The sequence below is a fragment of the Nymphalis io genome, chromosome 9 (assembly GCF_905147045.1).
Source record: "Nymphalis io chromosome 9, ilAglIoxx1.1, whole genome shotgun sequence".
NCBI classification, from domain to species: domain Eukaryota; kingdom Metazoa; phylum Arthropoda; class Insecta; order Lepidoptera; family Nymphalidae; genus Nymphalis; species Nymphalis io.
The window spans coordinates 10,376,120-10,389,045 of NC_065896.1; the positions used below are offsets into that span (position 1 = coordinate 10,376,120).

General features: G+C 35.4%; 3 protein-coding genes across 3 annotated transcripts in view; 2 read left to right on the forward strand and 1 right to left on the reverse strand.

The window, feature by feature from the left end:
* The window catches only part of LOC126770646 (synaptogyrin), a 55,411-nt gene that overhangs the window by 18,142 nt on the left and 24,343 nt on the right, over nucleotides 1-12,926 (forward strand). The gene's annotated exons all lie outside the window — the stretch shown is intronic.
* On the reverse strand, nucleotides 5,929-8,676 carry LOC126770572 (histone acetyltransferase KAT8). The gene has a single exon (XM_050490032.1). The coding sequence runs from the start codon at nucleotides 8,608-8,610 to the stop codon at nucleotides 7,282-7,284; it is 1,329 nt and encodes a 442-aa protein (XP_050345989.1). The 5' UTR covers nucleotides 8,611-8,676; the 3' UTR covers nucleotides 5,929-7,281.
* Nucleotides 9,257-12,926, forward strand: part of LOC126770663 (ras-related protein Rac1) — a 43,676-nt gene continuing 40,006 nt past the window's right edge. The window contains exon 1 of the mRNA XM_050490172.1: nucleotides 9,257-9,584. Coding sequence (XP_050346129.1) covers nucleotides 9,550-9,584 — 35 coding nt within the window. The 5' untranslated portion in view covers nucleotides 9,257-9,549. The remainder of the gene's footprint in view (nucleotides 9,585-12,926) is intronic.

Below are 12,926 nucleotides of genomic sequence, written 5' to 3' on the forward strand. Positions count from 1 at the left end.
AACCTAGATTCGTTTTAGTTCGACCCTTTTTTGGTTCAACCGGATGTTTTTTTAAATGCAGAAAAATATTAAATTATTATTCATTTATATATAATTATTATTATTTTGATACCATTGGACATTGCTAACTTATTACTTCCCAGCGTGGAATGGCTGGTAATTTTTTTTTTCAGCCTTTTGCCGTCCACTGCTGGACGAAAGCCTCCCCCATAGAACGCCAATCATCCCGATCTTGGGCAGTCCGCATCCATCCCGAACCTGCCACCTTTTTTAAATCGTCGGACCATCTTGTCACAGGGCGTCCTACACTACGTATGCCTAAGCGTGGTCTCCACTCTAACACGTGTCGGCTCCATCGGCCATCAATGCGCCTGGAGACATGACCAGCCCACATCCACTTCAGCGAACTAATTCTACGCGTGATGTCGGTGACTTTAGTTCTCTGGCGAATGTCCTCATTTCGGATTCTATCTGCCAGAGAAACCCCAAGCATCGCGCTTTCCATTGCTCCCTGAGCGACCTTAAATTTTTGGACTAGTCCTACGGTAAGTGTCCACGTTTCGGCACCGTATGTCATTACAGGTAGGACGCACTGATCCTAATCCTAAAGACCCTGGTCTTAAGCGACTGTGGGATCGACGGTTCAAAAATATGACGTAACCTCCCGAATGCCGCCCAGCTTAAACGTATTCTTCTTTTAGCCTCCTTCTCAAGGTTGTGCCGGCCAAGTTGTATAGTTTGGCCCAGGTAGATATATTCCTGTACAACTTCAAGTGGAGAGCCATTTACGACCACTGGTCTCGGGGATACATGTCGGTTTGCCATAATTTTGGTCTTTTCAATGTTCATCCCGAGACCTACTTGTCTTGAAGAATCGCTCAGGCTGTTTAGCATCTCTTCCAAATCCTGCAGAGTCTCCGCCATGATGACAATGTCGTCGGCAAATCGCAGATGTGTAATATGTTGGCCATTTATATTAATGCCGCGTCCGTTCCAATCGAGCGTCTTGAAGACGTCCTCCAATGCATTGTTAAAGAGTTTCGATGAGATTACATCTCCCTGTCTTACCCCGCGATGCAATTGGATTGGTCTTGTGCTCTGAACTTGTACTTGGACGGTCATGGTTGCGGCTTCGTACAAACACTTCACCACCTGGACATACCGACAGTCAATTAGGCATCTCTGCATGGATTCCAGAACAGCCCAGGTCTAGATGGTATCGAAGATTATTTCGTAGTCCACAAACGCTAGGCATAGAGGCTGATTATATTCCTCGGTCTTCTGTATTATTCGCCTGAGTGTGTGTATGTGGTCTAGGGTACTGAAGCCTTTTTGAAACCCAGCCTGTTCCACGGGTTGCAAGTCATCGAATTATCGGGCAAGACGATTCGTGATTACCCTTGAAAACAATTTGTAAACATGGCTTAAAAGTGAAATAGGGCGGTAGTTTTTCAGGAGAGCTTTATCGCCCTTCTTGAAAAACAGCACCACCACACTTCTGCTCCATGTCTTCGGTGTTATACCATTGTGGAGGACGGAATTAAAGATGTTCGCCAGCTCTCTCAGAACTGGTGTGCCTCCTGCTTTGAGAAGCTCTGAGGTAATTCCGTCATCTTCTGGAGCCTTGTTGTTACCAAGTTGCCCGAGAGCAATCCTAATCTCGCCCAAATCGATGTCGGGAAGATCGTCTGACAGGTGGCGTGTTAGTCTGGCTCGTGGGTCATCCGCACTGTGGGAGTCAGGTGGAGGTACTCGTGATGAGTATAAATCGCCATAGTACTTTTCGACTTCAGCTAGAATCTCTGGTTTTGAGGTGACGGTTGTGCCTTGTATGGTTCTGAGTTGTGTCAGGTGACAAGACTGTGACTTTGCAAGAACCTTTGAGCTCCTATTGAGTGCAATAACATCTTCAATATTCCGGGTATTCGCTTGTCTTGTGTCACGTCTTATTAGTTTTTTAACCTTCCTGTTAAGTGCCTGACACTCAGATGGCGTCATGTTCTGCTGTTCTCATCTCCTCGTCATCTCGTTCAGAGTCTCGCCTGAGAGCTTCGACTTACGTCCATTGCTCTTGTCGAAAGTAATTTTGGCCTACCTCGCGGATGACACGCACCAGACTATTGGTGGCGTCGTCAATGCCCTGCCTGGTTTCCAATATGGCAAATCGGTTTTGTAGTTCCAGCTAAAAGCTTTCGCAACCAGCTTCGACCTGAGGCAGAGTCTAAGAGTCGACTTCATTAACCGGGATCGTTCAATTTTAGTGTTAACATTCAGGGTGCCTCTTACCAGGCGGTGGTCACTTCCAGTGTTTACCCTGTTGATCACGGAGACATCCTTGAATATTTAGCTCTTATTGGATAAAATGAAGTCGATCTCATTCATCGCTATGTTATCGGAGCTTCGCCAGGTTAACTTCCTTTGGCTTTTTCTGGAAAAATGAATTCATCAGAAATAATCCCTGAGCCTCGAGGAAGTTTACCAGCATTTGCCCCCGATAATTTCTGCGCCCATAGCCGAATTTTCTTACCCTCGATTCACCATCTTCTTGTACTCCCACTTTGGCATTGTAGTCACCATAACAATTGTGTAGGAGGTACTGGTACGAGACATAGCTTTCACTATGTCTTCGTACATGGCTTCGACCTCTTCGTCAGTGTATGTAGACGTTGGGGCATACACTTGTATAACCTTCAAGGCATACCTCACGGTTATCTTTAAGACAAGGTATGCCACCCTCGCCGACACATTGCCAACCTCCACGACCTTGCTTCTGAGTGACTTGTGGATCAAAAAACCGACGCCACCTTGGGATGGTCGGTGTCCTTCTCGAAAGTAGAGTAAGTGACCGGCATCTAGTGTCATCGTGTCCTCGCCTCGGCTGGTATTTGTATTATACAGGGTTACAGGGTAATATGTCACGATCCTTTTAAAGGGTTATAGTTCAGGACAATAGCTATCAAATGACCCCCAAAATGCTTATGCAAAAGTGTATCGTTTTCGAGTTATTAATTTTTTAATATTTTTTTTATTTAAAGTATGTTTAAGATTCTAAAATTCAATAAAAAAAAATCAACGTATTTTCCCTATTTTTTTTTGTATTTCTTGCTAGGGTACATCCTAGTTAATAATAACCAGTTATAAAACAAAAACAATCTTCAAGCATTTTTAAATTACAGATCCAAAACTGTACAACTTTTCGATTTTTAATTTTGATTCTTTAAGTTACTCGCAATTTTTTTGTAAAAATCACTATGGCTCTTATCGTGCGGATCATTTTAAAAACATCTGCGTTTCCTTAGCTATCCATCGGTACATAAAAAGTACAGTAACATTCATAAACTCAGGAGAAAATTAGATAACAAAGAGACCAGGTAGGAAATTCTAAGAAATGCTATTGTTAAGAAATTAAATCTGGATCAAAGACAAAAGGACCTCAATGCAAAGTAGTTAAAGATTATTTTTAATAGGGGTAATAGGTAAAAAAGGAGAGATAAACCAGAGCTGTTTGTGGAATACTATTATCAATTCCTTTGAATTTACCGTCATTTTTTCTAATTTCCTTTTATCTCATTTCTTTTAGGAATAAGAGTAATAAAACCTTGTCGGGGTACATAATACTCACTGTACTTGCACTGCTCGTATAGTGTGGACGCGCTTTAGTGAATATTGGTCTCTTAAATTTTTGAAAAAAACCGCTTCGTTTACTGGACTCTGTTTCTTACAACTTCGTGACTCGGCTAGCTAAAAGGAATTTGTGATTTGTGTTTATGATAACTTGGCGCGTAAAAAGGACTATTATGGCTGCAGAACAAAATTCTTCTCGTCGTCCGTACTCTAATGAGGAATACGCTGACATCTTATTTTGCTATGGATATTGTAACGGTGACGCCGCAGCTGCTCGTCGTGAGTATAATCGTCGATTTCCGGATCGCCGGACACCTGACAATAGTGTCTTTATTGGTGTGTATCGTCGAATTAGAGAAACTGGTCGCGTGCAAAGGAGACAATCTGTTGACTCGATATTGGTCTCAAAAAGAACAGGGAAACCCTCACAAAAAGCGATTAAGCGGTTCCCAAAGACGTTTCTCGGTAAACGTCTGGATGGGGATTATCAATGATAATCTTATTGGGCCACATTTCCTACCTGATAACTTAAATGGTGAAAGTTATGAAAGCTTGCTTAGAGAAATCCTGCATGAGTTACTCGAAAATGTTTCGCTGAAACTTAGGCAGAGAATGATATTCCAGCATGATGGTTGCCCCGCACACTTTCGAATGTCCGTAAGCCAGTGGCTAGACAGCAATTATCGTAATAGATGGATTGGCAGAGGAGGACCAATCCCATGGCCAGCGAGAAGTCCAGATTTGACTCCGATGGACTATTATGTCTGGGGGCATATGAAAAGCCTGGTTTATGATGTTTCACCAGTACAAACAATTGAAGAACTCAAAACAAGAATAATGAATGCTGCAAATTCTATTCGACATAGCTTGAGTAGTGTTGTAGTAAAAAGTGAATTAAGAAAAAGAATGCGTATTAGTATACGAAATAGGGGATCTCATTTTGAACACGAATTATGAATAATAAACAGTGTAATTTCGAAAGTATGGAGTAACTAAAAAGATTAAGGGTCCGTTCACACAGACCGGCTCGGAGAGGAGAGCAGATTTTTATCACGTTGGAAACAGTGTTTTGAGTGATTGTAGTAAAGTTTATTTTTGCATTTGCACCTTTTTTGTCATTAAAAATGCCTGAACGCGCTTCGTGTGAAGTAATAAAAGGAGCCGACCGGCTCCGCTTGCGTGCTCTTTCTCGCTCGCACCCGCTTTCAGATCTCTTCCAGCCGGTCGATGTGAAATAGTTGGCGGCTCCGCTCCGGCCAATTCCAAGCGTATACGACCCGGTCTGTGTGAAAAGAAAAAAGCAGGCCGATGCTCTCCGAGCCGGTCTGTGTGAACGGACCCTAAGTATTTTGTTTTTGATTTAAATTCAAAATTGCAATGACAGCTCTGGTTTATCTCTCCTTTTTTACCTATTACCCCTATTAAAAATAATCTTTAACTACTTTGCATTGAGGTCCTTTTGTCTTTGATCCAGATTTAATTTCTTAACAATAGCATTTCTTAGAATTTCCTACCTGGTCTCTTTGTTATCTAATTTTCTCCTGAGTTTATGATTGTTACTGTACTTTTTATGTACCGATGGATAGCTAAGGAAACGCAGATGTTTTTAAAATGATCCGCACGATAAGAGCCATAGTGATTTTTACAAAAAAATTGCGAGTAACTTAAAGAATCAAAATTAAAAATCGAAAAGTTGTACAGTTTTGGATCTGTAATTTAAAAATGCTTGAAGATTGTTTTTGTTTTATAACTTGTTATTATTAACTAGGATGTACCCTAGCAAGAAATACAAAAAAAAAATAGGGAAAATACGTTGATTTTTTTTTTATTGAATTTTAGAATCTTAAACATCCTTTAAATAAAAAAAATATTAAAAAATTAATAACTCGAAAACGATACACTTTTGCATAAGCATTTTGGGGGTCATTTGATAGCTATTGTCCTGAACTATAACCCTTTAAAAGGATCGTGACATATTACCCTGTAACCCTGTATATATTGAAAATGTATGAGAATTGTTTACTGACATTTCAGTACCTACACTAACCTTAAGAAAACCTTGGAAACAAAATCGAATGGCAATAAAGTTTTTGACTTAACTAATGTTTGAAAATCTCACATCTAACATTTTCGAAAGTGCAGTGAATTAAGTTGGTTTTCCTTTAGCTATAATGATTAACCCATTCAAGGCCCAAATGGGAGCTTGCCTTGTTTACCTGTCTCTTTCAAACCAGTATATTAATAAAAAGCCTTAAACAACGCGTATAAAATATTAGGGAAATAATTAAAAATAAAACAATCAAGTTCTGTTCCAGATTTATTTTTGAATGACATTTTTCTCTTAAAACTAATGGATTATCACAAATAAATAGTGAAAACGGGATGATTCACAGAATCTTATATTACAATGGGAAGATCTTTCGTTTCTCAATCTGACAAAGGTCAAATTGTTAATAAGATGATCATTTACAAAATAATCACATAAATGTAATTAAGCTATCCTATAATGATTTAACTGCTAAATTAGTTGATAATTATAGACAGGACAGATTTTTGTTCTTATCATTTAGAAACCAATTCAGTAAATAATCTAAATAGCTATTAGCAATACTGAAAAAGAATTTACCAAAATAATGTACAAAAACAACTTGAACTACAATTATAAATTACATTTCTATGATCATCTTTTTTTTTAATGTTATATTAAAAATATCTCTTACTTGTGAAATCAAATATAAATTTGTTCACAAACGATACAAATGTCAGTATATTAATACTTTAGTCTTGCGCTTAAAACAAAAAGATCATACACATTTTTTTTTATCAATTAAACTTACAAAATAAGTATATACAATTGAAACTTAAGATTACATTTATTTTACATAAAACATACGAAACTAAGAACACTAAATAAGAAACCTAATTCAAACTTAAAAATAATATCACTTTCAAAATTAGACAAAGGAACTGAATGACTATATACCAGATCTCAAAATGTACACAGATTTTCTTAAAGATGATTAATATAATAATGACAATGATAACATGTTCATTACTTCAAAAAAATCTAAACTATATTCAAAAAGAAATAATTAGAAAGGTAGCAAACATTAAATATAAACTTGTATTTTTTTAGAATTTTTTTACGACAATTATTCTTTACTAGCAAGTCAACTCATAATGAAGTATACAATTTTGTGTAGTTAATTATTAAAAAATATTCTATGATAAAAGTCGTAAAGAAATTTTTTTTTTTGATAATCATAAAACTACATTGAAATATTTGTGTGATTTAATATAAATTAATTTTTATTTCAGTATTATTATTTTTTTAGTTTTATTATAATGGATAGTGACTATGTCTGTGATTTAATTAATTATTTAACATCAATTTTACATAAAATTTAATTTATAAGTAATACTATTCAACTGGAAAACCATTTTGTTTACTGTGGAATCTAACAATATGATAAGATCAATTATAACATTAACAACAAATGCCACTGTTTAATCTACTGTTACACTTAATATATATACTCATAAAAAACATAGGTCTGATCACATGAAGACAAAAGTTAGCAGCAGGCTTTCACTTAGAGAAAATCCTTTGGTGAATGGTGTATTAAACATTCTCTAAGCCCTGCCTGTAAGCCTATACTATTTCTTAGCTTTTGCAGAGTGCCCTTGCTTATTAGGTGGTGTCCATCTTAATGCTGAAGGGTCTACTGATAGTCGAGGCTTCTTAAAATGTGAACTAGCTAATTGTTCAGCAACAATCTTGGGCGTTACACAAATAACATGCTGTCCCTTCCAATATTTCACCATATTCATTGATTGTAAGGTGGATATAATATCCGTCTGAGATATGCCGGTCATCTGGCTTAGATCTTTGATGCTTAACGTGCCACGACTTGCACTAAGGACTTCTAGAAGTACATAAGACCAGTATGATCTGTAACTGAGCTTACCCAAATCCGACAGAGGTTTTTCTGGACTACCAACCACTTGCTCCAACCTTGAAAGTTCATAACTAAATGCAATCAGCAGCTTTCCATACCCTTGCCTCTGGTATGGAGGAAGTGTCAAAATACATGCAACATTGTTACCCTCAGGTGAATCTTTTTCTTTAGAAAAATAGCCCACAAGATGTGCTCCATGTTTGTCAACTTCACATAGAATATAGAAGAGGAACTGTTCTATATCGAAATAAAGGGTTTTATGGTCAAGGAATAATTTCGCCAATAAACATAGATTCTGACAGTAGGTTTTATGTACTTTGCCGTCAGCCTCGAAAATAGCGATTGTTCCCTTTCGATATATTTCGCCCCCTTGCGGTTGCCTTGCGGTACATTCGCTCAAGTGATATCTGTATGTTTTTTCCATTCGCATATATTTAAGACAATACTCACAAATCCATAATTTAGACTGTTTACCATACTCGTCGGGGTAAGGACTGAAGTACCAAGTGTCTATTTCGTATTTACCGATCTGTATCCTATCGATGTATTTGACTTTAGTGATCGCTTCGTGTTCCTTTTCCAATGCCGCTGTCGTTGGATCCATTTCCGCGTAGGACTTTTGTACATGATTAATCTCATCATGTTTACGTTTCTGATTGCGTGTTATTTTTCGACCGGACTTGTCGGTAAGTAAATGATCGGAGTTTATGTTGTTATTAGAATTTTCACAAACGTCAAATCTATCAGACATAACCCGATGCCGGGATACCCACTCATCGAGTCGACGATCGTATCCCACATAATGAACATAATATTCATAACAAGATTCCGAAGCATTATACCGCGTCTGTATAATCTCAGCCGGGTGCCATGACTCATCGGAACGCCGCACTAAATAATGCTCTCCGATATCCAAAGGTTGATCCTGTGTAGACTCCGAGTCTTCATTGTCTGTACTACGACATTCAGGATTCGGTAACTCATTGTTCACGATTGGTTTTTCTAACTCTTTATCACCTTTAGCCATATTAAACAAAAAACCATTAATTGGATCACGCAATACCGCGCAACACAATCTATCGCAGTAGCCATGCCATTTAATCCATAGATAAAAGAAAATATAACGCGCAAAAACGTGCCTTAGTGAAGTACAAAATCGTTAAATAACGGTTTTTATTATTATCTATTTTAAATTAAAAAGATATTTTAAATAAAATACAAAAAACATTAAAACAAGCCTAAAATTGTCATTAAATGAAAAATTCCAAATTTGATTCAAAAAATCAGTTTAATCCTACATATATCAAAAGATATAAATAATGTAGAGAACTCAATTCTAATTTAGTCTCATGATACATTTGTTTTCAATTGCGATAAATAAAAAGAGCATCATTTTTATTATCTGGGAAACGACAAGTTATGTGGCTGCTACAAGGTACATTACATCTTCATTATACAAAATTAATATGTAAATTTAACACTGCATAATTATTGTGCTTATAACTAATATATGGCAATCATGTTCTCTCTGTATAATTCCTATAAAAATCTTTAGCCGATTCATATCTACATCTAAAACAGATTTCATTTTGTACGTTAGGTAATATATTTTAGAAAGGAACCTTCATATTTTAATATGGCAACACTGATTGCTACCACTACCAAATGAGACGTAAGTTGCTGCCTGCTGAGCGCTGAACGTAACGTAATCGCTATCGGCAGAACGTCTGTTCCGTGTTCTGATTTGTAAATCGTTTCTCAATCGCTGAAAGTGAGATATGAAATTAATTTCGTTATCTAAAAACTGTGCTGTTCATTTATGCGAGTGTTGATTGTAATGCCGAAGTGTATTGATTGCAATTAGAGGTGGTTTAAGTGCAGTGGTAACCATTCGAGATTGGATCGGAGGCCTTCGCTGTGATAATCGTCCGTTGTTTTAGTGAGAACGGAATACTGAACCACAGAAATGCAAGCGATCAAGTGTGTCGTTGTAGGTGACGGGTGAGTCTGATTTTATTTTAATTGCAATTGATATAGTTCAAGTACCTTTGTAATACACTTATTATCGTAAACTATCTGACGTCATTTTATGAAACAGTCATTTGTGCCGCATCCAGTGCTGTAACCGAACGGTCGCGATAACACATGTGTTTATCAAACTCTTGACCATTATCGTTAAAAATGGAAATATAAAATATTTTTATTATGTCTAAGTTAAATGACATAAATCTAGAATATATTTCAATGTAATGTATAGTTTTGTAATAAACAACTTGTCTTATCAGTAATCTAGAATCTTACATAAGCTCTTTTATATTTATTAAAACTGCAAATTAATGTTATCATTTTTTGATGAAGTTATTATAACTGTAGTAAAAAAATATTATAGCTTTGTTGATACATATTCAGTCTTTTCTCCTTAAAATGACATTTAAATCAAAATGAAACACATAATTATGTGTTTTTTTTTAATTGTCATGACATACATATGATATAATTATTTTAATATTTATAACTAGTACTTAGCAAACATACATACACAGACATTTTTTTTTACTATTCTCACAATCATAAAAATACTAAAATAATTTACAAAGTTATATTTAAATTTACTAAAGAAAAACTATAAATAAAATTTAACTTAAATCTTTGCTTCATATAAAAAAAAACAAGTCATTTTATACTGGGAGTTGAAATCTACATATGTTTTGCCATAGTGTAAGAGAGGAAATAGAATAATTTGCATTCACCCCGGTGTCTTCATGTCACTGGCCTTTTAAGCTCACCTTGAGTCATCTTTAGAAAAATAAAATATTTGTATGAAGTCTATGAATACAAATAACATGATGGATAATGAAGAATAATTTTCAGATTTGTATATGTAAATATCATGGGATTAACAAAAGCTTAAACCAAGGATATTAATACATTTTATTTTAATAAATGAGAAGTGTTGTTTTTCTTTGAAATTACTTGGGACTATTTTTTTTAAATATTACATAAAACTTGTTCCTATTTCTAGTGGCAAATTCATTTAAACATACAAATATTACACAGCATATAAAAACCACTATATGTAATGTTAAACAAATTAACATAATTGATTTTGGCAATGGAATAATATATTGGAATAAAATTTAGATTGAAATTCTAACATCACCAAACCACAATTCTATGGAACAATAAATGTGTAATAAATTATGGCTGATATCAACATAATCTATTTAATTGGTTGTGGGCTAAATATGATTATAAAGAATATTAAATAATTACTTTTATGGTAACATCAATAAGAACTGGCAATACCCAGTTAGCCATCAATATTGTATTTGTTATTTAATTACTATTCATACAAGTGTCTATAATTAATTAAAATGGCTATGTTTTTAGAAAATCAAGCTCTCATTAATTTTTTTTATGAAAATGTTTTCATTAAATGTTTTTTTTATTCAGAAACTAAGATACAAAAATTACTTCATGCTTCAACAGATATAAACAAATAGACCAAGGTCTTAGTGTAATAATTTGCAAGAAATATGTGGAAACTATTCTTTTGCAAATATTTCGCAGTTGCTGAGTTTTAAAATAAACGGCTAACATAGAACGGTAAATTTATATAATTGATTAAATCATGGCCTCAACTTTATGAATAGGTTACTGGCAGTGAATACACAAATAAACGTTATTTTTGTATCATGTATTCTCCTTGGTTCTGCAAGGTCGTTCTATGACATTTGGAATTTAGTATAGTGACATGTTTATTAGATCTGGAACTTAGTCCAAAAAAAAAATTTGGGAGTCAATCTGCTTAATGAGTCTAATCAATAAATTGATTGTACGTTTTTTATTATTCAAATGTATTTCTAATACAACATATTATGTATGTTTTACTAAATTATACTAATTTCAAATAACATATATATATATATATATATATATATATATATATTTTTTTTTTTAATAGACCATATTACATTTTGCATGACACACATATATTAGCTATTATGTATATCAGAGCAACCTTATAAATGCGAAAGGAACTCTCCATTGTTACCATATTACAATGTAAACATTTGACCTATCATAATGGAATTGATTAATGAGTTTTGATTTGTTGAATGTGAGGTAGCCTGGTAGCTATCCTGATAAGCTTGATTGAATTGATATATTAATAATGAATAAATGGGAAACACATGGAGTCATGGGGAATAGCTAGTTGCATCTAAAGTGTTGGATGTTAACATATTAGTTTAGTTTAACAAAAATATTTTTAACAGATGAATTATTTCAACCAAGCGCTTTATCTTCTTTATTTTTGATAACAGTTTAAATGTCGGCTGAAGTTAAAATCGTGTTACGCATCTTCAATGATTACAGCGTAAGAGAAGGCCCGACTTGTGTTTGCAATTCGTAACATACTCTCGATCCGATATAATTTCGCTAACGTTACTAGAATTCAAATTCTTCGACTGAATTGAAAACAAAAACGCGATTACGCAATGGATGTCTCGTATGTCAAATTATAGACTTCTGCAATATGTAAACAACTAGCAATGACTAACATGCAAAACAAACCAATGCTTCTTATTTTTCTGAATAAATTTATCAAACCCGACTTGCGCGCCACCTTGTACGTTTAATGGTACCGTGCCAGAAACCTTCGCGAGCGTTTGCACGATAACAGACCAAAGTATAGCGTCAATTAGCATTACATTTTAATAATGATAATGATGAACAGAAATATCGTCATATTTTTGAATCGTCGATCCCACAGTCGCTTAAGACCAGGGTCTTCAATCAGTGCGTCCTACCTATAATGACTTACGGTGCCGAAACGTGGACACTTACCGTAGGACTGGTCTACAAATTTAGGGTCGCTTAGCGAGCAATGGAACGCGCGATGCTTGGGGTTTCTCTGGCAGATAGAATCCGAAATGAGGACATTCGCCAGAGAACTAAAGTCACCGACATCGCGCGTAGAATTAGCTCGCTGAAGTGGAAGTGGGCTGGTCATGTCTCCAGGCGCATTGATGGCCGATGGAGCCGACACGTGTTAGAGTGGAGACCACGCTTAGGCAAACGTAGTGTAGGACGCCCTGTGACAAGATGGGCCGATGATTTAAAAAAGGTGGCAGGTTCGGGATGGATGCGGACTGCCCAAGATCGGGATGGTTGGCGTTCTATGGGGGAGGCTTTCGTCCAGCAATGGACGGCAAAAGGCTGAAAAAAAATAAAACATATATATTTATTCTTTTATATATATTGTGTGAATAGTAAGTAAGCTTGTTTGCTATTTACGTATAAATTGTTTTTTTGTAATTTTATAGTTTTTTAGTCTGTTAT

What these genes read in the sequence shown, in the direction of transcription:
- LOC126770572 (XM_050490032.1), bottom strand. Translation starts at nt 8,610, where the DNA reads ATGGCTAAAGGTGATAAAGAGTTAGAAAAACCAATCGTGAACAATGAG.